Source organism: Rhinopithecus roxellana, chromosome 2 (genome assembly GCF_007565055.1).
Source record: "Rhinopithecus roxellana isolate Shanxi Qingling chromosome 2, ASM756505v1, whole genome shotgun sequence".
NCBI classification, from domain to species: domain Eukaryota; kingdom Metazoa; phylum Chordata; class Mammalia; order Primates; family Cercopithecidae; genus Rhinopithecus; species Rhinopithecus roxellana.
The window spans coordinates 14,796,138-14,823,348 of NC_044550.1; the positions used below are offsets into that span (position 1 = coordinate 14,796,138).

Consider the following 27,211-nt stretch of genomic DNA (forward strand, 5'->3'; position numbering starts at 1 on the left):
AATAGTTTTTTTTAAAAAAGAAGCAGACCTTTTTGAAAAATGTACATTCAGTAGTTTAATGTTAATTTTCCTCTTTACTATGAAGCACATAATGTGGAAATGTACATTTCAGGAATATACACATATAAATTATTGCTAGCATCTGTTATTTCTCTTTTAAAAGAGAAATATAGAAACTACTAAAGAGCTCCTGTAGTCTTCCACATGAAATAGGCATTTGTGATAACATCAAAAAAGACTATTTGAAGATAACATTTCTGAATTAAAACAAAAACATGCTATTTTAAAAAAACAGAAAAAAATGCTGTCTTTGAAAAACACATTCTCATTTCAGTGTGTTAAAAAGTAGCCAAACATGCATCTTAGAATCAAATGTTGTAACTTAACAACTTTGCAATCTTAATAACACATTACCATAAAATCACTTTGTTCAATGGGTAATTTAATCCTAACTACACATGAAACTCAATGTTTGAGCACACTCTGATTTCTTGACTGGAGATGAACGTGGTGTTCTAATGGAAGTAGACGGGGCAGGAGCACGCACTCGGTGCTGTTGGTGCTCTGGAGAGGAAGCAGAGGCTCCATCCTGGTGACAGCCTAGCCAGGTTTTCCCCCAGTTAAGCATGGGCAGCAAGACCCCAGATAGAGAAGCTTTGATGTTTTTATCAAAATCTTTATTCTTGCCAGCCATAAATTGGATCAAGTTTATATGAGAAGATTTTATACCAATAAAGCCTAGCCTTAAGCCAAAAACACACATTTCTCTAACTTAAAAAATCAGTGAATGAATTAGTCAAATTATTTCATGTAATAAAAGTATCCACCATTCTGCTTCCTGACTCCTGCCTTTATTTATGTGAAATGACAAAAGGTATCAGAATTAACTTTACAAGAAGATACAGAATATGTCCTGCCTAAGGAGGATCTTGACACGCAATGATCACTCCTGCTTCAGGGTTGCAAAATGTCAAGAATGCACATTTTCAGAGGTGACTTTTAAAACACCATTGATGGTGGGTTCCAATATCTAGAACAATGCGTGGTCCTTTAAGTGTGGCCTGGGGACTCCAGGAGGTCCCCTGGAGACTTTCAGTGGGTCCTTGACTTTACTTAGAGTAAAACTAAAACACTATTTGCCTTTATCTCTCTCAGTCTCTGAGTGTCAGTGGAATTTTCCAGAGACTACATGATGTGCGCCTACTTCATCACTCTGACAGCTAATGGAATGTGTGCTGTGTATTCCTTTGTGATGTAGCTCTGTGGCAGAGGTTTATGGTATGAAGCAGTGCATTTTCAGATTAACTCAGTTTGTTCTCAGTACTTTTACTGTGCTCTTACTATTAATAGCTGTCTTTGATTATTCCTGCTGTAATCTCTGTACCCTCATTGTTGTTCAATAAATTCTTACTTTGAACCCCAAAGTTTCCCTTGCAAACTACACAGAAGCACAAAAGGAGTAGGTACTACTCTTCACAGCAATATTTTTAAGTTTTCAAATAAAAACAAATTCTAATTTTAATTGAAACTCATTTTACACTTTAGTAATATTTTATCTTGTTCTAAAAGAAAATTTATTTATAATACTTTTGTCTAATTTAGGGATGAATTGTCAAAATGAGATCAGAAGCCTTACCTTCTCACTAGCCTGGTCAACATGGTGAAATCCTGTCTCTACTAAAAACACAAAAATTAGCTGGGTGTGGTGGTGCATGCCTGTAATCCCAGCTACTTCGGAGGCTAAGGCAGGAGAATCACTTGAACCCGGGAGGTGGAAGGTGCAGTCAGCCAAGATCATGCCATTGCACTCCAGCCTGGGCTACAGAGCAAGACTCCTTCCCAAAAAAAAAAAAAAAGAAGACTTACCTTCTCAATGTATAACTACACTATCTGTCTATAAGGTTGCTGAAAAAAGTGAAACTGACATATCAGACAGTCTTTTAACTCATGGAAGGGAAGAATCTACTCTAAAAAAACTGGGTAAAATTATGAATAAGAAGTGAAATTATGATGAAACCCATCTTTCTCTCAACTTTATGGATGTTAATAACTTATCTTTTTGTGCATTATGCAATGAAACATTTTAAAATAATATTTATGGTGCCAGTTAAGTTGTAGTGTCTCATTGAGACAAATCATTCACAGTATGAAGAAAAGAGAATTGAATATTTAAACTTATACATGATAAGCTCATTAAAAGTCAAACCGTGTTTATTACATCTTTTCAAACCAGACATGAAAAACCCACTGGAGCATCTTACAGGGTTAGTTATGCACTCCTGGCTGGAGAAGTACACATACTAGCTGAGAGATAGTTGTACTGTTGACATTGCAGAATGCTTACTAGATGGAAAGTCAGCAAAGGAAATAACAGCACTGCCACTTTGCAATGACAGAGTAACTTGTCTAGCTGAGAGATTTGACTGCAGTATGAAGACTGGCCTGATATCTCCTCTGAAATAATCATACTTTTGCTTTGCAAATGAGTGAATCTCCAGATATAGATGGACTTGCCAGTTTGCTTGTATTTGTCTGTTATCAACACAATAAATCATCAAAAATCTTCTTTTCTGTGAATTTTTGGCAACAATACACAAGAGGTGCTGAAATAGTCAAAGTACTAAATAACTTTTTGAATCTCAGGGTTATCCTGTAATTACTGTGTTAACATTGTCACTGATGTTACAAAAGCAGTGGTAGGTAATACTGCTGCTGCCTTAGCAGGAATCAAGCCAGTAGCTCCAAACTGCTAGTAGTCGTTACATCTTTCACCTTCATGCATTAGCAGGAAAATGAAAAAAGCCAGTTTCACTTAAGAATGTCCTTGATAAAGCAGTAAACATTAATTTCATTAAATCCCAACCCTCAGTATGCATAATTTTAATACCCTGCGTTATGAAATGAGCAATACCCATAAAGCACCATTCACAATAGATAGCTGGAGGAAAAGCCTCTGGGCCATTATTAGAGTTGTATGTAAGCTGAATTGGCCTTGTTCATGACACTCCATTTTTACTTGATAGAAGGACTGACAGACAACCGATGGTTATTCAGACTTGAATACTTGGCAGACATTCTCTAAAAAATGAATGAAGTGAGCCTATCAAGGAAAACAATTGGCAGTGTTTGTGGCTAAGGATAAAACTCAAACTTTCAAGTAAAAATTGGGATTAGGGAAAACTTGTATCTACTACCTTATGGTAGTAGATACTTACTTTAAAACTTTTTAGATGTCAATTTTGGCTTTTGTTGACATTGCTTTTGGTGTTTTAGTCATGAAGTCCTTGCCCATGCCTATGTCCTGAATGGTATTGCCTAGGTTTTCTTCTAGGGTTTTTATGGTTTTAAGTCTAAAATTTAATTCTCTAATCCACCTTGAATTAATTTTTGTATAAGGTGTAAGGAAGGGATCCAGTTTCAGCTTTCTACTTATGGCTAGCCAGTTTTCTCAGCACCATTTATTAAATAGGAAATCCTTTCCCCATTTCTTGTTTTTGTCAGGTTAAACTAAACAGCTACTGCACAGCAAAAGAAACTACCATCAGAGTGAACAGGCAACCTACAGAATGGGAGAACATTTTTGCAATCTACTCATCTGACAAAGGGCTACTATCCAGAACCTACAAAGAACTCAAACAAATTTACAAGAAAAAAAAAAAACAACCTCATCAAAAAGTGGGCAAAGGATATGAACAGACACTTCTCAAAAGAAGACATTTATGTGAAAAAATGCTCATCATCACTAGCCATCAGAGAAATGCAAATCAAAACCACAATGAGATACCATCTCACACCAGTTAGAATGGCAATCATTAAAAAGTCAGGAAACAACAGGTGCTGGAGAGGATGTGGAGAAATAGGAACACTTTTACACTGTTGGTGGGACTGTAAACTATTTCCATTGTGGAAGACAGTGTGGCAATGCCTCAAGGACCTAGAACTAGAAATACCATTTGATCCAGCCATCCCATTACTGGGTATATATCCAAAAGATTGTAAATCATGCTGCTTTAAAGACACATGTACATGTATGTTTATTGAGGCACTATTCACAATAGCAAAGACGTGGAACCAACCCAAATGTCCATCAATGACAGACTGGATTAAGAAAATGTGGCACATATACACCATGGAATACTATGCAGCCATAAAAAAGGATGAGTTCATGTCCTTTGTAGGGACATGGATGTAGCTGGAAACCATCATTCTCAGCAAACTATCACAAGAACAAAAAACCAACACTTCATGTTCTCACTCATAGGTGGAAATTGAACAATGAGAACACTTGGACACAGGAAGGGGAGTATCACACACCAGGTCCTATTGTGGGGAGGGGGGAGGGGGGAGGGATAGCATTAGGAGCTATACCTAATGTAAATGGCAAGTTAATGGGTTTAGCACACCAACATGGCACATGTATACATATGAAACAAACCTGCCCGTTGTGCACATGTACCCTAGAACATAAAGTATAATAAAAAAAAAAAACTTTTTAGATGACATCAGTGGTGATATTAACAAATGTGATATTATAAAAGGAAATGTTTCAACATTTAGAAGATCTGTAACTCTGAAGAAACAAACATTTTCCAATAACCAATGCTTTAGATTACAATATCATGTAATATGGGTAAAGAATTCAAACAAAGTGCAAGATAGACCAATGGATTTTAATGTAAGAGAATAAAAAGTTCATTGGTTAGTTGCAATTCACACTGCAACTAACCTTTAAGAAACTATCCTTTGTTAAAAGAAAATCCACAATTTATCTGAAAAGACTATTTTTTCCCTTTTCCAAGTATATCTGTGTGAGGTCAGATTTCCTTAATCTGTTTCAACTGAAACAACATATTGCAAATTGACTGAAGGCAGATACAGATGAGAATCCCTTTGTCTCCTACTAAATAAGACATTAAAGTGACTTGCTAACATGTAAAACTGTCATTATTTCCACTAGTTTTTTTGTTAATATATTTTTTATAAAATAAGTCATATATAAAAATAGTCATATGTGCCATGAGTTTATTATGGTTATTTAAAATGAATAAGTAAATATTTAATTCCCAGTTTTAATATTTAACATGGTAAATATCGGTACATATAACCCATATAAACAAAAGCATGTTGTGGTTTTCAATAACTTTTGTAAGTATAATGCAGTGCTGAGTCCAGAAAAATTTGAGAATCACTACCGCAGAAAATAGAATTTATTTATTTCTTAATATCTATGAAGGCTACAAATTGTATTAACTATACAACATAATACTTTCCAGCACATTTTTCCTTTCTGTGCAAATGTTCTTATAAAAAGACATCTCTCCCTATCCCCCAACTCTTGCAATAACAAGTTATGACTGGGGTGACAAACGAACCCAAACCACCTGACAGTGCCTCAGAGGTGAAGTAGTAATCACCAGCCACCTTTCCCTCTGGGCATTCTTTGACAAGTGAAAGGCTCCTGCTTCTATGATAAGTGTCAGTAATTTTCCACGTCCTCTGGCAATCTTGAAGTCACATAAAAGCCTTCTTCTACAACAGGTATTTTACTTCAGAGAAAATAATGGGTTCTAAAAGATTTCTTGAAAAGACCCTTGAGTAACACATATTTGCATCCAAAGTAAATATATAATCTTCATATGAGACTAAAATTTTTTAAACAGTCCAACAAAGCAAATTATTGTCTAACGGTATGAAAAAGGTATAAATACCTAAGAAACTAAAAAATGTGTAAGTCGGGCAGTTTGAAAATTAAAAATTTTAACTTCTAAATTTTTATCTATTTTTGAAGTTTCTATTAATTCCTCACTAAATCCGTGTTTTTATGAACTTCATAAACATTTCATTTTCAAAACAGAAGGATTAACTTTAAAAGTGCAGGATAGTTGAATGCATTCTTTCAAACAAGAATTAAGGATATCTGAACTAAAGGGCTTAAGAGGTACGTGACTGATAAACACGGTACTCCTCAAATTTCTTTCTCTGGCAGACGAAACAGATGATATGTAATGAATCATTGATTCATAAGCCCAAGGCCACTTCTCAGCTGTTTGTAATCAGATACTTAAAAAGCTGTAATAGCATCACTAGATTTTCAAAAGGGCAATTTTCTTCTTAAAAAGAAACCCACTTATTTCTAAACGTTGTCAAATGTCAAACCTGCTAAAATCCTTTTACATATATTTTAAGAGACAATCAAACACTGCATTTCTGTCTTTGTTCTGAAAGGCTCTAGCGTGTAAAAGTATTGAGAAAACAAGCTCTGGGTCTCCACAAATAGCTCTTGTCAACCAGGTCCCTGCAGGATGACACAAGAGACATTACTTTGTTGTGCCCTTGCAATTTGCAGATAGCACAACCAGAAGTTAACAGATTAACATTAACATTGGCACAGTTATCTATCCTTGTAGCCAGATGTGTATCTAGTATATCTGACACCAGATAGGATCACTTTTTAAGACCTCCTCTTCTATATGACAAAGTTATTTTCAATAGAAGTAATGAAATGAAATGAATAATGATAATTCCAGAAAAGAATGTAGACATTAAAAATTTTCTTTCACTGAACTTTGCATAATCATGCCAGTGTTTTAAAAGGTAAAACGAATATTAGAGTACAAAAAAGGAAAAGTTAATAGATTCAAGTTCTGATTATACTAATATATTTAATAAACTCATAAAGGGAATAACATACATAATGGTATGCTATAGTAAGAAATAATAATATTTGCTATTTTCAGCCTTATCTTCTAAAAATCTGTCAACAACTTTCTCAAAATTGATCTTCTTTGGACATACATGTTCAATGAAGGATATAGCCAGATCTTTTGATTCATTTGTCATAGCTGATGGAAAAACACCTTTTGTTAATTTTAACTCAGAAATGTTCTTCCAGATGAGGACAGAGATACGCAAATATTTTAGAAAAGTATTAAACACAATAAGTTTGGTAGAGATTCATAAAAATTCCACATCACATTCAACTCCAAAAAATGCAGTCATATCCATGCCTTTGTTCTTTTGACTTTCGTTCAAACTACTTACAAATGCCTCTGAGGTATTAAAAAAAAAAAAAAAAATCCCACTTCTCAAGTATTTCTTCTGTAAAATCACAGAAAATGATTGTGAACACAGATACTATTTAATTCACTGCTGTGAGAACAACTGTCCAGTTCTCAGGGACAACAATTGGGGCGTTTGGCATTGCTATGTGGATTTCTCTGAGCTATGGAAAACCAGCAACTCTTTGTTGTTCTCCTGGCACTCTTCTTCAAAATTTGATTCTTTTTTCTATGTAAATGTCTATTTCCTTATATTTTGTTGTTACACAGGAAATAGGCTTCACTAAAATTTCTGTGCACTTACCTTCAAAGTCTTCAAAGAAGACTTGTAAAGTTGGGAATTTCACTGTACGTTGTTCAAGATAGAGTCTGACTATTTGCAAATATTTTTGTATGTGATTAATGTCATCTAAAACTACACTGGAAAAAAGATAATTCCAAAGAGAGAACTGCATACAGCAGAGTGAAATATCTGAGCTGATTCATGTGTCCACATTTTCTTTGGATTACATGGTTCTTCAAAGTTGAGATAACTTTTCAAAATTTTTCTACAGTGACCCAGCTTCATAATGAACCTTCCATCTTGTCTAGGAAAGATTTTCTGCAGCTTTTCCCATCAATGAGGTGAGATGAGAAAGAATGAATACAATTTTTCCGAAGTTCTAATAAAAAAATCACACAGGAAAAAAAAAAAGTTTCCAAAAAAGCAAATTCCACAAGGCTCAGAGAATAATTTCCAAGAGGCTGAAATATTTTTGGGGATTAATTTCTTTGATTTTTGCATGAACTCCACAGTGAATACTGGCCACATATGCAGCATCTTTTATCCTGGACAATGGCAGAGGTTTATGAAATAATAATCCCATTCCTTGAAGCTATTTTCTGTGCATTCTGCAGCAGTTTTTCTGGAAATATGAGAATGACTCCTTTATTTCCATTCTACCACCTTCTATATGACCAATTCACACATTTGATCTCTGTTTCCAGAAATGTAAGAATGACTTCTTTATTTCCACTCTGCCACCTTCAATATAGGCCTATCTGACCAATTCACACATTTGATCTCTGTTTAAAGTGTTCAGAGTGCTGTCAAAAAGAATTCCAGCCAGGCAGTGGCTCATGCCTATAACCCCAACACTTTGGGAGGCTGAGGCAGGAGGATTGCTTTTGGACAGGAGTGTGAGACCAGCCTGGGCAACGTGGCAGGTTGTGTTGCAAAACCCATTTACTGTCTGCACCTAGAGCTAACTTCTCCCCATCTCCAGAAAAATAAAATAGGCAAGGCATGGTAGCATGTGCCTGTAGTAGTCCTAGCTACTTAGGAGGATAAGGTAGGAGGATCACAGGGGCCCAGAAGTTCAAAGCTGCAGTGAGCTATGAGCAGCCTGGGTGACAGAGTAAGCCCCTGCCTCTAAAAAGAACAAAATAATAATAATAATTCCAAAGTATTTTTTTCAATATCTGCCACCCCCTACTAAAGCATACCACTGATGTCATGTTTTAGTTTGACTCTTTCTTTAGTTTTAAAACAACAAATTTAAAAGAATAAAGTTCAATTCTAAAGACATCATTAAAATTAGTAGAATATAGTTCATACATTAACTAAAACATGCACTTACCAAGCAAAATATTACACATTACACCTCAGAATCCATAGCTTTCTCAATTGTAAATTTAAAGCATAAAAATAACTCCAAGAGATCATGTCAAATTGAAGTAACTTATGTTGAGTTTCTCCTTTTTTATAATCACTGTGCTATTGATGTTTATTTCTAATCTGTAATGCTTTTAAACGCAGGCATGTATAGGACAGGGAATGGAGGCGCAAACTGTGTTCAAAGCAAGCTCGAACAATTCCAAACTGTTATAAATTTGTTTTCAAAATGACTGCATGAAGCTGAATCTTCATCTATCTGGGAATGACTGTATAACTAAGAGTACTCCAGGCCGGGTGCGGTGGCTCACACCTGTAATCCCAGCACTTTGGGAGGCAGAGGTGGGAGGATCACTTGAGGTCGGGAGTTTGAGACCAGCCTGACCAACATGGAGAAACCTCGACTCTACTAAAAATACAAAAATTAGCCGGGCATGGTAGTGCATGCCTGTAATCCCAGTTACTCAGGAGGCTGAGGCGGGAGAATCTCTTGAACCTGGGAGGCAGAGGTTGCGGTGAGCCGAGATCGTGCCATTGCACTCCAGTGTGGGCAACAAGAGACAACTCTGTCTCAAAAAAAAAAAAAAAAAAAAAAATACTCCAAATTAACTTTCATGTAGAATATAAAGTCTATTAGAGGACTGGTAATAAAAGTGTGCTAAATCTAAGCATACATGTATATTATTAACATTCAAGAGTAACCAAACACACAGGTAGAACTTAGACCAATATATGACTGGGGGAGGGGGCATTATTTATTAATAGAATTGCCAGTATATAGTAATAATGAAAAACAGGCCAATGTATAGTCTACACACAAGGCACCCACTTACTGTCTGCACCTAGGGCCAACTGCTCCTATGGCCCACCTGGGAAAGCCACTGCCTATAGCTATCTTGGAAATCTTTAATAAAACTTCTGACAAGGATAAGGCCAAAAGGACAGTGTACTGGGTTGAACAGTGTCCCCCCAAAATTCATGTCCACCCAAAAATGTAACCTTATTTGGAAATAAGGTCTTTGCAAATATATTTAGTTCAGTTAAAACAAGGTCATACTGGGCCCTAACCCAATGACCTTGTACTGGTGTAGTTATACGAAAAGGAAACAAGAGACACACACAAGGAGAAAGCTATATGATGGTGGAGACAGAGATCAGAGTGATGCATCTACAAGTCAAGGAATGCCAGCAATGATGAGAAGCTGGAAGGGGCAAGGAAGAATTCTTTCCCAGAGCCTTTGGAAGGAACATGGCTCTGCCAACATCTTGATTTTGGACTCCAGCCTCCAAGACTGTGAGAAAATAAATTTTAAGATACTCAGTTTATAGTAATTTGTAATGATAGACCTAGAAACCTAATACAGAAAGAGACACATTTCATAATCTCTGTGCCCTCTCAATACAAAAATACATCTTGATTATTCTTAATTCCACATTATTTGGCGATGTACTTTTAAGGTCTTTAGAGAGCCAAGAGTAGCACTTAGAAAAAATTCCACTAGTATTACGTTGGTTTTTTGCCCTGCGGAATTTGCAAAGATGAAGACAGGAATTTAAGAAACAAAGAACAAAGTGACATTGAAAAAAAAAAAAAAAAAAACACTGTAAAAGAAAAAAAACTCCCAATTGTTTTTGTAATTGTAATAGCCATGGACAATCATTCACCTCTTCTGGCTTGGGAATTATGAAATACAAGTTTTAGTTGATTATAGAATACCTATTATTACATCTATTTTCCCACAATAATTTAATTGGAGAATCTTGATCCCAGGATCAAATGTACACAGCAACAGCCTTCTGCTGCTTTCAGCAAAACGATACCTTATACATAGAATACCTGGGAAATTCTTATAAAATCAATTATGTGTAAGAGAAATATCAACTAATTGGTTTCCTGTTTTTCCATAAAAGCAAGTCATAATAAGCATTCAAAAATACGTATTAGTTCGGGCCCGGGCGCGGTGGCTCAAGCCTGTAATCCCAGCACTTTGGGAGGCCGAGACGGGCAGATCACGAGGTCAGGAGATCGAGACCATCCTGGCTAACACGGTGAAACCCCGTTTCTACTAAAAAATACAAAAAACTAGCCGGGCGAGGTGGCGGGTGCCTGTAGTCCCAGCTACTCAGGAGGCTGAGGCAGGAGAATGGTGTAAACCCGGGAGGCGGAGCTTGCAGTGAGCTGAGATCCGGCCACTGCACTCCAGACTGGGCCACAGAGCGAGACTCCGTCTCAAAAAAAAAAAAAAAAAAAAATATATATATATATATATATATATATGTATTAGTTCATTAAAACATGTTACCCAGTCAATTCAGTACAATCAATTAGTAGGATAAAAACACTGAGTTAACCTGGGCAGAGAATGGGAAAAACTGATTGGTCAGATTTTTTATTCCATTTACCCAGAGTATCCTCTCCCATTCCCACTTAAAACACAAAACTTTTTCTTTCGTTAAAAAATCAATTTGGTTTCCCAAACTGATAAAGTTAACTCTCCCAGACTCACATTCTAAGGTCCCTCATGCAATGATTTATTTTGCAGACTTTATGATATCCCAACATTTATTTTTTATCTTGTTATTTATTCATGTTTAAATTGCCTGTTGACATTTTTTCAATATATTACCTCCCTTCTTGCTTAAACCATTTTCCCCAATGTCACTCAACATAAGAAAATTCTCAGTCATCAAAATATTCTGCCATGTTCACAAAGAAATGTAGTCAGCACTTTCTTCTCTCTCGAGTGCCTGCATTCTTTCATGATTCCATACATTTCTGCTGTATGGGCTGCATTCAAAATCTGTAACTTCCCCAGGACCTTTTGTCTGAGTCAAATATGCTGCTGATACACTCAGTTAAAAAAAAAAAAAAAATCCTAAACACGTTTCTAAGCTCAATGGAAGAGGAGAGGCAAGAAAGAAAGATATAAAACTGAAGCAAGATGGATTTCAATGAGGTATATTTAAAGTAGAATTATTTTTGCATAAAGCAAGCCCATGGTAACAATAAAGCCATCAGGAAACAAGAGCAATAGGGGTGAGATAAGGAGGGGCTGATGATGAGAAAACAGTGTTCGATGTTCCGTCTGACACAGTACTAAGTGCTGGTGAGCATGAGGAGCCTAGGCAAGTCTCATATAACCATTTTGGATGGCAGTTTAGCATAACCGAAAAAGCTGAACTCATGCATCCTCCATAATCATGCAATTCCACTCCCAGCAGATAGGCCATTGGGGGCGTACATGCTCCAAGTGTCATATCAGTAATGTTCACAGCAGCATTACTTGGAATAGCCAAAACTGGCAATTATTCAAATTGCAACAGCAAAATGTGCAGTATGATAAAATCTTATACAACTTAAATAGACAAACTACAGTTACACAGAACAACAAACAGCAGTTCCCCCTTTTTACAGAGGATACACTCCAAGACCCCCAGTAGGTGCCTGAAACTGCAGATAGTACCGAACCCCATATATACTATGATTTTTTCCATCTGATAAAGGAGAAGGCTGCTAAGCGACTAACAGGTGGATAATGTATACAGCAAGGATAAGCTCAACAAAGCAATGATTCATGTCCTGGACAAGACAGGGCAGGACAGCACAAGATTCCATCATGCTACACAAAACAGTGAGCAATTTAAAACTCACGAATTGCTTATTTCTGGAGTTTTCCATTTACTATTTTCAGACCACAGTTGACTACGGGTAACTGAAACCACAGATAAGGAGGCACTACTATATCTAAATGTAAAAAACATAATGTTGAGCCAAATTAGTCACACACCAAAGAATACATGCTATATGGTTCCATGTACATGAAATTCAAAAACAGACAAAAGTAACCTAGTGACGGATGTCAGGACAGTGGATCTTTGGGAAGGAAACGGGTCATTATTGGGGAGGCTCACAGAAGGGAGGGGGGAGTTTGAGGTGTGAAGTGCTAGTAATTAATGTTCTGTTTCTTGAACAGGACGACAGTTACACGAGTGTTTATTTTCTCATAACTCATTAAGCTTTTCACTTATGGCTTGTGTATTTTTCTGTATGTGTTATATTTCACAATAAATAAAAAATAAAATGTTATTTGACCAAAACTCCCTAGCTTTCTTTCTCAGGTTTACTTTTTCACCCTAAAACTCCACTGACAAAAGAGTTTGCAAGTCTTACAGAAAGAAAATATACTTTAAGTGGTCCTAGAGAGCTTCAAAATTACCTCCATCCTCAAGCTGCATCCTCTCCTCCCAGGTGTTACCTTTCACCACTATTATAACTCAAACAGAGCCCCTCATCCCAAAGCGAATCCATCCTCTTCTTATTTCCTACCTCGCAGAGACCTTGCCCTCTCAACTGCCTCCCTGCTTTCTAACTCCTTTTAGTCTTTCCCTCGCTACCAGCCCCTTCCCATCAGGATTTTGCTGTTGCTTTTCATTCTCATAATGGTATCCTTTTCTATGTTGAAACCATTGCAAACTTGTAATAAAGTTGCAACAGTAATACAAAGAACTCCTATATGACCATCACCCAGAGACCCCCCCCATTTAAGTTTTCATCAGTTGCCCCAATAGCATTATGACAAAAAAGATCACTGCACTGCACCCACTTCGTACATAGTCTCTTCCAATGTGGAACAGTTCCTCAATCTTTCCTTGACATTTTTGAAGATTATAGTAGATTGAAGACTGAAGATTGAAGGCCCTTGTGTCCTTTCAATGTGTCACATTATTATTGAGTACCTCCTTACTTCCTGGAACAGCAAGATATTCCAGGCTCCAGCTCGAGAATCAGTCATTTCTCTAAAGAGCCCTGATTGCTTTTAGCACAGAGTGGTATTCCAGATCAAGATATGGGTCCTAAATCCATTCACTGCTACTAGAGAGCCACTCTTCCCAGGTGCTCTGAGAAAGGATTAGGAAATATGTAAAAAGAGCTAGGAAATATGAGTGAGTGTGTGTGTGTGTGTGTGTGTGTGTCTACCCACATATACACATGCATTTACATGGACATTTCTTTATCTGTCTACACATACTGAAAATCATGACTTCATACTCTTAGCTCCAATTCGAATCCATTGTAGCTTTGCCCCTTTCTATGTTGATACCACCTTTCTCCATTCATGAAAAGGCTGGCTTCCACCACTTCAATATATTTACTTATTTGTTCAGTTGCCTATGTGTAGCCAATCTGATCCCAACTGGCCACCATCACCACCTGGTTTAGGCATAGTTTCCAATCAGATATTTTCAGAAGAGTTGCCTATATTCACCATCTTTACTCCTTGAGTCATTCCTCAGCCCACTACAATTTGATTTCCATGCTGATCAAGGTGACCAGTAATCTCTTTGCCACCAAATCTAAAGGATCTTTCTCAATTCTTTTCTAATTTGAGCTCCCTTGCAGCATTCAAGACTCTGAACATTCTTTGCTTCTTAAAACACTCTTTCCCTCTGATTTCTGTGACTCCCTACTCAAATTGGTTTTCCCTCCACTTTGTCAACCATTCCTTCTTAGATTCTTCTACAGGCTTCTCCCCAAACCCCAACTTTACTTATTATGACTGACTGGGGTTCTGTCCTAGCTCTTTTCTCTGTGCCATCCCTAAGGTCTTTCATCCACTACCATGGCTACAATTATCTACATTCTGCTGACTTACACATCTATATCCTTAAGCCAGATGCAATCCCTAAGCTTAAGACCTATCTAATTAAACACCCATCAAATATTATTCCTTGGGTGTCTCTCAGTCGCTCCACACAAAACATATCTAACACTGAAATAATTTCTACCCAACCCCTTCCCCCAAACCTTCTCTTCTTTCTGAGTAATGCAACTCAATGAACAGAGTTGCCATCTGTTCAGCAGCCCAAACCAGCAACTGAGGAACCATTCTTAACTCCTTTTGTCCCACTCCCACATCATCAAGCCTGCTGATGTTATATCCTAAATCGCTTTCAGATTTATTTCCTCAGCAATTCTGTAGACTAACCAATCCTCATTTCTTGTCTGAATTACCACCACAGTCTTCTAACTGGCTCCCTACTCTTACCATTCTTCCAATCTGATCTACACAATCTTTGTAAAATATGCATATAATCTTTACCCCCTCCTTAAAATCCTTCCAAGAATCCTGGCAGCACTCAGGACAGTGCTTGTTCCTTCATGCGGCTCATTAGGCCCTGCAGGACCTTGTCCTAGCTACTTTTACAACACCATCTCTTGTTCTTCAACTTCAAACTCAACCTTAGCTGCGTTGAAATTTCTTTCACTTGCACAAACGTGCAACATCCTTTCTAGCCCTTGGGCCCTCACATTCTTCTCCCTCTGCCTCTTTGCTACATTACTTGGCCAAATTCTACTTATCCCTCAGGACACAGGCTCTGGGAATCTTCCCAGAATGCCCCTGCTCTGTACTTCAATGGCACTCTCTACATCTCTAGAGTGCTAATTTATTCCAATGGCTCATTTAATGATTTCACTTCCCAATCAGATTATTAGCTCTACCAAGGTCTCAGAGAGAAACAGAAGCAGTGTCTTAGTCACAGCTCTATCACCAGGACCTAGCAAAACAGCCAAAACACAGTACGTTTGCCCTAAGTATGTACTGAATGAATCAGCCTCAAAAATAGCAAATCTACAGCAGCCACAGCCAAAGAGCACATTTCACACACATGCATTAACTCAAGCCGTGGGGCAGTTACATCCTCCTTCACTCCTGTTACTGCTTGATTCAAAGGTTGGCATCTTTATGTGTAATGAACAATAATACAATCATTTTAGCCTGAAAGAAAAAGAACTATTTCCTTTAGAAAAAGACAGAAGTTCCTCTTCGTTCTCTGCAGTAAGTTGGAATGACTCATTATTTTTTACATTTTCATGAAAACAACACACAACAAACTCACTGTGTGAGACAGTACACACCCTCTCAGCCAAGAGGGTTACAATAAGAGTGAATGCTTTGGCCCTTAAGATGGGTCCAGGATGTTCTCCCTGTACATAACTCCGCGCACGTGCACACACACACACACACACACACACATGTTCAGTGTCTCAGAAAATACACAGCATGATTGAACAAAAGAAAAATAGCAAATGCACTCTTGAAGGACATATCTCCACCCTTAGCATGTTGTCTGGCCCATAGGAGAGGCAATACCAAATATGAGAAGTGACACCAGCCAACTGTAAACACCGAAGCTGGTGTCCGGGAGAGGAGATCTTTGAAGAGGGTTAATACTGTCTCTACTAACTATATGCCATGACTCTCGTAAGCCATATCCAAGCCATCTCGTTTTTATTGTCCCCATTTTACATATTTTGAGATTAAGTAAGTAGCCTATAGCTAATACATAACAAAGTGCAGTTCTTTCCAATTCCTAGCACTATATCCCAAAATGGGTAAAACTGAAAAATCAGAAAACACTAGTAGAAGCATCTATTTAGAAAAATGAAGAAGAATGTTAGAGGAAATAAATAAAAGTTAAAAATTATTGGTTCTGAGGAGTAGGAAGTAGGAATAGGAAGTGTTGGGCAAGGGATCTTATTCTTCATATAAACTTTCTAGTAATATTTGAGTTTTGAAATTACACATGTATTATTTTGATATAAGGTACAATTTTAAATCATAGCAGGAGACTCCTTATTGACAAAATAATATCTAAAGTATGATCCATTTAGAAATATAAGGCCAGGCACAGTGGCTCATGCCTGTAATCCCAGCACTCTGGGAGGCCAAGGCAGTGCATCACTTAATATCAGGAGTTCAAGACCAGCCTGGTCAACATGGTGAAACCCCATCTCTACTAAAAATACAAAAGTTAGCCGGGCATTGTGGCACGTGCCTGTAATCCCAGCTACTCGGGAGGCTGAGGCAGCAGAATTGCTTGAACCCGGGAGGTGGAGGTTGCGGTGAGCCGAGATTGTGCCACTGCACTCCAGCCTGGGGGACAGAGCGAGACTCTGTCTCAAAGAAAAAAATTTTAAAAAGAAAAAAATATATATATATGTATACACACACACAGAGAGAAGCTTTTGAATGCTGTTACTAGAAATTGTCTCTGATGGGTGGAGACATAAGAGTTTTGATAGTTTCTTCTTTCCCCATGAAGCTCTGTATTACTATTTCTAAAAGAAATGTAATTATTTCACAAAATATTTTAAATTACTTACTTACCTTAGCTGATTTTTCGATATTTAAGCCTCCATCCAGTTCAAAAAGAATAGTCATGTTGTACCCAGTCTGGTTTCCATGTCCATGAGGCCACCAAGTTTCTACAGTAATATTCTTTTAAGAAAACTAAATAGTCATTCTAATATGTCATATTTTCAGCAAAAAAGATTCAAAGTATCACATCAATTTCTCATACAGTCAAGTATAAAACTCTAGGTTCTAAAACAATGTAAATCTCCCTACTTATATGATGTCAAATCACACCAATTCATTGATAATATTTAAAAATCAGCATGCTAGGAATCTAGCATGGATCAATACATCAAAAGCAAAAGGAAAGAACAAAATAACATGAGTGTTCAGAAAAACAACTCTTCCTATCTCTAACACCAAACTTACATTTATTCCACATTCTTAACACTTAGAATGGGACTCTGAAGTTGACTCTTCTTTCACGTCAAAAACTAAAAATCATTTTGAGTTCTTACTTTATCTCAACAGCTACTGAATGTTATTTTGCTCCATCTTTTTTAGTACACAATTATTAATTAGATGAATAGAAAAAGGAAAAAGAAAAGATAAAAATAATCCATTCTATCTTGACGTATGAAAGATCATGAGTTTAGAATTAAAATTATGCATGTAGAATATAAGTATCAATAATTAAAATAATTGACAAGTACCAAAAATAACCACTGCTATTTAAATATAATCCATAGAATGTATTTTGGCTTCAGGATACTACAAATACTACAGAAAATTAAAATATAATGATAAAAATAAAATGAGAGGAAGAATTGCCAAATTAATGATATATTCTCTATTTTCTTAATCTTAAAATTTGGGAAAATCATTCTTTAGCTCATACAGAAAACATATGAGAGACTAAAATTAGAGAAGAAAACGACAAATATAAGCAGAGAAAGTAGATTTTTCTTTCATACTTAGTCCCTCCTTTCTAATCTTTTCTTTAGCACAGGTATTGCTTTTCATCCATTGCTTCTCAGGAAGTACCATCATTTACCTTGCTAATGTTCAAAAATAGCTCAACAATCCTTTTTCCAGGTTGAAGTTCAATATCGTACATCTGTTGTGTTTGCAACTTAGGGATGGCTACGATCACTTGACCACCAACTGGCTTTGAGCTGACAACATCAAATGTAGCCTCTATTTCCAGATTCCACTCCTGGGCACTCTTATCTAAAATATAAAAAGAAAAAAATATATAAAATGCTAAGCATTATCACTGCACTTCTCAGGATTCATTGAAGGTAAGACTAAAGCAGCTTCAAACCCAGTAAGTGCTCCACAATGCTGTCGTAATGAAAACTTCGTGGAAATTTTCTTTAATCTTCAGTTTAATCCTTCATTCTGAGGAAGAATAACAAAAATGATATATTTTATATAGACTTCCACTCTAAAAATGTTATGATTGTAAGTCATAAAACTTTATGGAGCATAAACAGAAAATAACAAATGGAAAGATAAAATAAATTTTCCAAGAATGATACACATTTGTTCCTTTTTATAAAGTAAAAATACTTTATAAAGTGAAAAGTAATAGTATTTTTACTTTATAATGTAAATGGGTTTTTAAATTATGTAATACATAAATTTATATGTATTAAAATTAATCAAATGTGAAAAAATAAAGTTACACTTGAAATGCAGATAATTTATACAAAAAATATTTCCTGAGGACTTTGTATGTGCCATGTAGTCCACTAAATGATGGGAATTAAATGGTGACCAGGATAAACATGGCCCCTACTCTCATGAACTAAGAGTCTATAGACAAATTCAAAAGTGTAATAATCAGGACAGGAGAAATAAAAGGCTGTCCTGAGAAATAAAAACAGGACGTCAGAAAGCACATCTAATACACAGAGGGTGAAGAAAGGCTTTCTCTTTTTTTTTTTTTTTGACACAGAGTCTCACTCTGTTGCCCTGGCAGTGGCACGATCATAGTTCACGACAGCTTTGAACTCCTCAAGCGATCATCCTGCCTCAGCCTTCTGAGCAGCTGGCACTACAGGCATGTGCCACCCCACTTAGCTAATTTTTTTTTTTTTTTTTTTTTTTACTTTTTGTAAAGATGAGGTCTCACTTTGTTGTCCAGGTTAGTCTTAAACTCCTAGCCTCAAGCAATCCTCCAGCCTCCACCTCCCAAAGCACTGAGATTATAGACATGAGCCACCATGCCTGGCCAAGGAAGGCTTTCATTGGAAAGTGGTATCTAGCTGAGACCAGAAGGATGCCTCAGCTAAGTACGGAGGAAGATGATAAGGATTCTAGGCATGCAGAAGCATGTGAAGGCCCATGAGTGAGAGAGAGGAATGCCATAACAAGGAAATTTGGGCAATAACAAAATTGATGAGGGGGGTCAGCATAATTGAAAAGTTGAGCAGTGTCCAAAGGACGAACAGGTGAGGAGTTTGGCAATTTCACCCCAGATCAATGTAGAGTCATTGAAGATTTTTCATCAAAGAGCGTAATCAGACTTGCATTTTATAAGAATTGCTAAGGGTCCCAGCACAGTGATATACCAGGATGAATATGAAAGAAGCAGAAAGATAAAATCTCTCTGTGTGCAAAAAGCCTCAGAAAATGCCACTTGGAAAAGCCAGGAACAGAGAGGAGGAAAAGAGTGTTGATCAGAAAGAAGAGAAAACAAGACCGAAGAGGAGAGCTATACGGAAAGAAGAAAGATGAGGGATGAACTTTGGGTGTGGAGTTTGGGGTTGTCAGAATGTTTCAAAAGGGTTTTGAAGTAGAGTTTTATATATGTGCAGTACGACTCTGTCCTCCATTTCCTGTTAAATTTACATTGTTTATATAATGTCTCTGGAATTGGATTTGTGTTTAGTTTTTATTTTTAAACAAGATAGAGCAATGGGACAGACTTGGGACAAGAGCTGGGTGGAAAAAGAGACCCTTTTTTAAAGTTACGTAGAAGAAACTGGTGATGAAATCTCAAAAAAGCTTGGAGGTACAGGGGGTTAGAGTCAGCAAAAAAGGTTCTCATTCTTTGCTGCCACAGAAAAAAAGGAGAAGAGCAGTGACTGTGCAGAGGCACTTAAGTTTCTATGATTCATGGCAAAATATGGAGGGAGTTCCTATTTAGTGGCTTCCATTTTTCTCCAAAGGAAGGGGAGGGAGAAGGCTACTATCTGAGAAATACCTTAGAGACCCTTCTCCTACGAATAAAGAAGAGATTAGTAATCATGACTTTGCTGCAAAAGAAAAAAAAGCTAGGTTTGTATGCTGATCAATGACAAAAGACTTTATAACTGGCACTGTTTACAACTGTAGGACCACACCAGGCCTGTTCTAAAGATGACCCCAGCACAGTTTATCATTTGCATCTCCCATGAGCCAAAAGCATAGATTTGATGCACATTGAAGTAAAATTAATCCTGGGCTTAAGAACTATTTTTGTTTATTAAATGATTTATTCTGAGAAACACTAGTCAATGAGCCCTGAATTAGGATTGTTCTGATCCAGTTAATTTTGCAGGTTACTTACCGATAGCCTCCAGGTTTTGAATCTGTCAGCTGGTAGATCAGCTAGTCTACTTGCTCATCAGTGTTTAATTTCCTCTATTGAATAGGTTATCAAACTATGGTCTTTGGGACAAATCTAGCCCACCTCTTGTTTTTATAAATAAAATTATAAATAAAATTGGAACACAGATGCTGTGGACTAAATGGGGACTCCTCCCCTAAATTCATATGTTGAAGCCCTAACCTCCAGCTTTTTATGAAGTAATAAGGGTGGGGCAGTAATCTGTTAGGATTGCAGCCTTATAAGAAGAGGAAGAAATAGATATCCATCTCTCTCTTTACTATGTGAGGACATAGCAAGAAGGCATCTGTCTGCAAGCCAGGAAGGGAGCCCTCACTGGAAACCAAATTGGCCAGCACATTTATCTCGGACTTCCCAGCTGCCAGAACTGTGAGAAATAAACTTCTGTTATTTAAGTCACTCTGCCTATGGTATTTTCTTAGGGCAGCCACAGCAGACTAATATAACAGTCATGCTCATTTATTTACTTATTGTCTTTGGTTGCCTTTGCAATACAACAATAGAGTTGAGTAGTTGTGACAGATGCCTAAACTATTTTACTGTATGATCCTTAACAGAAAAAGTTTGCTAATCCTTGCCCTAGAATATTCCCCTCCAAAAGGCCATTCTAACCTTTCTTTAAATATCTCTAATGACGAAAAACCTCTGTCTCACAAAATAGCCTTCCCATTTGTGCTAGGCTTGGCTATTGTAAAGACTCCCTTTATGCTGAATTTGAAATATACTTCTCCTTAATATTCACCTAAAGATTTTAGTTCTGTCCTTTCAGCACCTCCTACCAACCAAGCAGCCTCCTGTGTTGTTTTCTGCTACTTCTTCTTTGGTAGGAGAATCAGCTGTTAGTGACAGCCTCTGACAGGAAAACAAATAATGCAGTCCTCAAAGGTCATTGGCAAAATTTCCCAGTTTCTCTTGCTTTGAACTTGGAAGGTTCTCGAGCAAGTCTGCACTCCTCCAGAGCATAACCCATTAACACTCCTGAGCACTATTAAATGAACAAACTAAGGTTGTAGAATTAAAAACACAGTATGAAGATCTACGAGCCTACAAAGTTATCACCAGATATACTTAAGAACATATTTTTCCCCTCTCCTCTTCTTTCAAATAGAGTAAACCCCTTCCTTCCAGCAACACATGGAAAAGTAGGTAATTTAGGTTCACAAGGGGCAAAGTCTTAAATAACCAGTAGTTTTCCTGATGTTCTTTGGTCACTCCCTTTCACTTGCTAAATTAAATTTATAAATCGCATAATCCTATTTGCAGGTAAGAACTCCATCTTATAAATTAAGCCGCATTTCTAGAATACAGCTCCCTATTATCTCTCTCCTGGCATTACCAAGTCACCATTTCCTGAAGAACACCTATCATCACCAGCTCTGCTGAAGTAAAATGCAAGATCATTTCAAAAATGGATACAGTACTGGGGGTGAGGGCAGGAAAGAAGGATTGCTATATCTTCTAGAATCCCCTACAGAGCCCATCCTTCCAATCACACCACCAAGTTCTGCATTCTCTCTTCACTTTGACTAAACAACTCTGAGCACAAAGAGGACAGGAATTCTTTATCAAAACAGGTGGAAAGGCAATGCTGGCCTGCCCTCTCCACAATTTGAGGTCTTGAGGCCCTCTCTGGCCTGAGGGCTTATTGGTGTTCTCGCTGATGTCCTATGCCCAAGCAGAAGAGATTGAGCTCTATAGTTTGTTCACATAACCTCAATCAAGAAGGCAACCCAGAGGATGGCAGAGAATGTGGTTCTGACCACTGGTTCACTTTAAGGCTTTGCCAGAGATGACTCAGTGAGGGTTCTTTAAAAAAAGAAAAAACAAAGAACACAACGTGTCTGACCTGGATGGTAATTTGTAGAAAGTGTAAGTACCTACATAGGCTAGATTAATGTATGCTGCTCCTTCATTCAGAGTATCATAAGACAACTGTAGCTCACGTAGATGTGTCCAGTACATCAGCCTTCAAAATCCTCTCTAATATGCCAGCTTCCTCTTACATTCTCATACAGTCTACTCCTTTGCTAAGATGTAGTTGGGGGGAAGAAAGGTCAAAAAAAAGCTTTATTCAATTGTCTAGGAGAAAAAGTTATAAGGAGAGACATAGAAAGTAGACAAACAAGAGGACTCAGTTACATTACTTCAAGTGTGTCAAAAAGTAACAGGAAGACATACTCCCAAACTATATGCTAAGCCTTGCTTTAATTGATTGTAATAAAGACTCAAGTATCAATGTTTTCATCCAGTCATGTAATGTCTAGTTTCAAGAAAAACTGGGTTGTTCCACACTTTTACCCTCACTAGGTGGTAATGACTATTCTAATTTACAAACAAAGGAAAAGAACCACAAAATGTTCGAGGTAGAAGAAACTTGGAGATGTTCTCGTCACTTTGCAAGTGTTTCTGAGGCCCTGACTGCAGAATTTCCCTCCTGAGCCAATGGACAGCCAAGGGTCCAGGTTTCCTAACTCTGGTGCTCTCGATTTTCCATGAGCCTCTCGCAGTGATGCCTACCAAAAGGAAAGACACTTGCAGGTACACAATGATTGACATTTGTATATGAATAATGAGGAAAAACAAAAGCAAAGGTACTTTTTGCCTTTCAGAGTCCTAAAGCCAAATGTCGAATATATTCAATGTAAAACAAAGAATTTGGGGCACTGTAACAATAAAATGTTAGCCTCTTATAAGAGGGTCACTGTAAAAAGGAATACTGAAATGGGCCAGGCGTAGTGGCTCATGCCTATAGTTCCAGCACTTTGGGAGGCTGAGGCATGAGGATCTCTTGAGCCCAGGGGTTTGAGACCAGCCTGGGCTACATAATGAGACCCCCATCTATAAAAATAATTTTAAAATTAGCTGGGTGTAGTGACACACCTGTGGCCCCAGCTACTTGAGTGGCTGAGATGACAGGATCGCTTGAGCCCAGGAGGTCAAGGCTAAAGTGAGCCGAGATCGCTCCACTACACTCCAGCCTGTGCAACAGTGTGAGACTTTGTCTCAAAGTAAAAAAGGAAAGAACACTGAAATCTACAAACATAGATAATATGTCTGACCCTCTGCTAAACATATATTTATATGGTGCCACAGTTCCTGTACTTATCCAAATAGCATCTTTGTAACCTAAACTACCTGATGAGGGCACTAAAACAGTTATGTGAGCATTTCCGTCAAGCAAATGAAATCTATTTCTTGAATAACTACCATCTGCAAACCTTGACAGGCATTATAAATTATATCCCAATCCAAAAAGGCAAATATGTTGTCTCTAACTCTCTGAATGTACTTAGAAAGACAAAATATACCCAAGGGTCACAGTTAAGAATACAGGATGGCATCGGGAACCATAAGGACTAGCAGGGCAGTGAAAGTTCAGAGGCAGGGCACATTCAAGTCAGCAAGGGATGAATCTGCAAACACTGGTAGATGAAAAAGATGCTTCATCTCATTGCGGGGAAAAGCTATTCAAAAATAGCTGCCTGTATTAGCTTTGACCTGCTGACCTCCTCACAGCTCCCCCTTTTGCAGGTTCTCCTCTTCCTCCATCTTTAATAGAATATGAAAAGCTGCAGGGAAAGGTAGTCATGTGCATTTAAAGAAATAGTAATGACACCACACTGAAATGACCAAGCCATGGAATTTATAAATTCAAACATAAGATATTTTCCTGTACTCCTGCCAGAATAATGGGACGGACTTAAGCAGCTGCTTTTCAAAGACCTAACCATTGCCTTAGCCAAAAATGTTGGCCCACAGTTAGTTAAAACAGCTGTTTTCCCTCTTCTTCACCAAGCAGCAAGATCTCCTTGCTTACTCAGCAGCACAAAACCCTTGAAAATGAAATCAAGGCAAAAGAGACCCAATGCAAAATGCTCCCTAGAACAAGGATAAGTTAGTAAGCTCCAAAGAAAATTTACTCAAGCAATGAGGAGACTAATCAGAGGAAAAATTATTCAAGCAACGTACCTTCTTTATGGATATTTCAAGCAAAATACCCATAAAGTTATTTTCAAGGGCTACTTTATGAATAAAATAAAGATGAATGAAAAAGTGATTACAAATGAATGCATTAAAAAATAAATGCATGCTTATCAAATAAGCAAGACTGACAAATCTTTATTTTAATATTATAGTCTCTGTATTAAGCCATAACCCAAGGATTGCAATGCCCTTTAATCTACTGAGCAGGCCAGGGTCTGGCTGAGAGCTAGACCACACTCCAACTCCATGGCTAGGTCATCCAGGAAGAAGAGAGTGCTTTAGGCTGAGACAGCAAGTAAATTTGGACAGTGTGGTGAAGAGAACATCTTTAAGGTAGCAGAAGTGTTCCAAGCACACATCAAAGATTCACAGCTCACCTCAGCTCAAGAAGACAAGACAAGGGAGCTCACACGCTGAAAAACATCTCCATATTATTTATTTGTTATATATTTATTACTGTGGTAATAAAAGTGAACAGTGTATTTTTTCAACAGAAAATACCTATTGTAATTTCTAACTCAGTATGTTTATAAAACTTTATGAAAAGTTCATAAAATCAGGCAATCATCCCTTCCTAATAAATGTATGCCCTAGTGTGAAGAGTTCACATCAGATTGTAAACATAACAGACCTAGCATGGACAAGATAATCAATAAATGAATATATGTCGGTTTCTTTCTTTCTCTCTCTCTCTCTCTCTCTCTCACACACACACACACACCCACACACACCCACACACACTTACCATCATTATCACCACCATCCAGGGCCTTCAGTTTTGGACAGATTATTTGCTTATAAATGTCCTTAATCCTTGGAATTGAGACATCTGCCCTTACCAGTTAGCCTCTCCCCATATCTCCTTCCCACATATCTCAGTATCCCAAGTTCAGCCCAGACTTCTCCCTTTCTTCTCCTAAGTGATGAGTCAGTTTCCCTCCCAGCCCTCATCTCCAAGGGAAAAGGACAGTAGATTCTTGCTGGGTTTCCACACCCACTAAAAAGCATCTGAGTTTCTCTTCCCAATACAGCGTTACTTTTTCACTTTTTAAAGTACTTTAAAGTTACTCTTTCATTTTTTAAGGTAACTATAATAGTTATCAATATTTAAAATCTGATTAGAATATTTCAGAGCTAAGGATAAATCTTTTTTTTTTTTTTTTTTTTTTTGAGACGGAGTCTCGCTCTGTCGCCCGGGCTGGAGTGCAGTGGCCGGATCTCAGCTCACTGCAAGCTCCGCCTCCCGGGTTCACGCCATTCTCCTGCCTCAGCCTCCCGAGTAGCTGGGACTACAGGCGCCCGCCACCTCACCCGGCTAGTTTTTTGTATTTTTTTTTTTAGTAGAGACGGGGTTTCACCATGTTAGCCAGGATGGTCTCGATCTTCTGACCTCGTGATCCGCCCGTCTCGGCCTCCCAAAGCGAGGATAAATCTTTCAAATTAATATTTGCTACTGAGGTTTTAAAGAAAGTCATGCCGGGCCGGGCGCGGTGGCGCAAGCCTGTAATCCCAGCACTTTGGGAGGCCGAGACGGGCGGATCACGAGGTCAGGAGATCGAGACCATCCTGGCTAACATGGTGAAACCCCGTCTCTACTAAAAAATACAAAAAACTAGCCGGGCGAGGTGGCGGGCGCCTGTAATCCCAGCTACTCAGGAGGCTGAGGCAGGAGAATGGCGTAAACCCGGGAGGCGGAGCTTGCAGTGAGCTGAGATCCAGCCACTGCACTCCAGCCTGGGCGACAGAGCGAGACTCCGTCTCAAAAAAAAAATAAATAAATAAATAAATAAATAAATAAATAAAAATAAAGAAAGTCACGCCAATGAACTGGAATCTCGTAATGTTTAGATAAGTCACAGGAATCTTAGAGATAAAGATAAACAGCAGTAATTTCTGCTTTCCTTTGACCTCAGTATTTTTTTCAAATATAAATTGTTTTTATTATTAACTATCTTAAACATTAAGAATATGTGAACATCATTTAGGAAGCTGAAGTTAGGGCAAATCGAACAAATGACCACAGGATATTAAAAAGTGCCAAAGTTTAGAAACCGCTATTTCTAAAGATTAAGAATACAGAAAAGAAACACATATACATATATGTCTATACATATATGTATATATATGTATATGTGTATATATACATATATATATACATATATACTTATACAGGGTATAGTATATATACCCTATATATAGTGTATATATAGTATAGTATATAGAGAGAGTATATATACTTATACTCTAATTTTATTACATCAAACAGCCAAACTGATAACTATGAGCTACATATATACTTATATATGTATATACATATATATAAGTATATACATATATACTTATATATGTGTATATACACATATGTATATACATATATACTTATATACATATATAAGTAAATTAATTCACAAGAATTTCAGATTAATTTTTTAGATTAATAGGCTTCCTTCTGTCATACACAATTAAGTTAGGGAACTATGGTCTTTTGATCTTCAGGAGTAAACTCGCTAATTTTAAGTCAAGATATAAATTGAACACTTGAAAAAGCACAAAGATTACAGTATCTCTTTCTAGCCTCAACGGGGGAAGGCAGAAAGTGTCCCACAGACAAATTAGTCTAGGCTTTCACATCAAGTTAGCTGAAGTTACTAGACTAGATTAGTTTGTTTTAATAACTACTTTATCCATTTACTACAGAGGCCCAATATAGAAATTTAGAAAAGACAGTTAAACAGAAGAATAAAATGCAAACCATTTGTAA

General features: G+C 37.4%; 1 protein-coding gene across 4 annotated transcripts in view; it reads right to left on the reverse strand.

The window, feature by feature from the left end:
• The window catches only part of MANBA (mannosidase beta), a 142,725-nt gene that overhangs the window by 52,518 nt on the left and 62,996 nt on the right, over window positions 1-27,211 (reverse strand). For all 4 annotated transcript variants that reach the window (XM_010363321.2, XM_030914984.1, XM_030914980.1 and 1 more), the window contains 2 exons: window positions 17,905-18,080; window positions 16,884-16,994 (listed from right to left, as the gene is read on the reverse strand). In XM_010363321.2, the coding sequence (XP_010361623.2) occupies window positions 16,884-16,994; window positions 17,905-18,080 (287 nt within the window). The remainder of the gene's footprint in view (window positions 1-16,883; window positions 16,995-17,904; window positions 18,081-27,211) is intronic.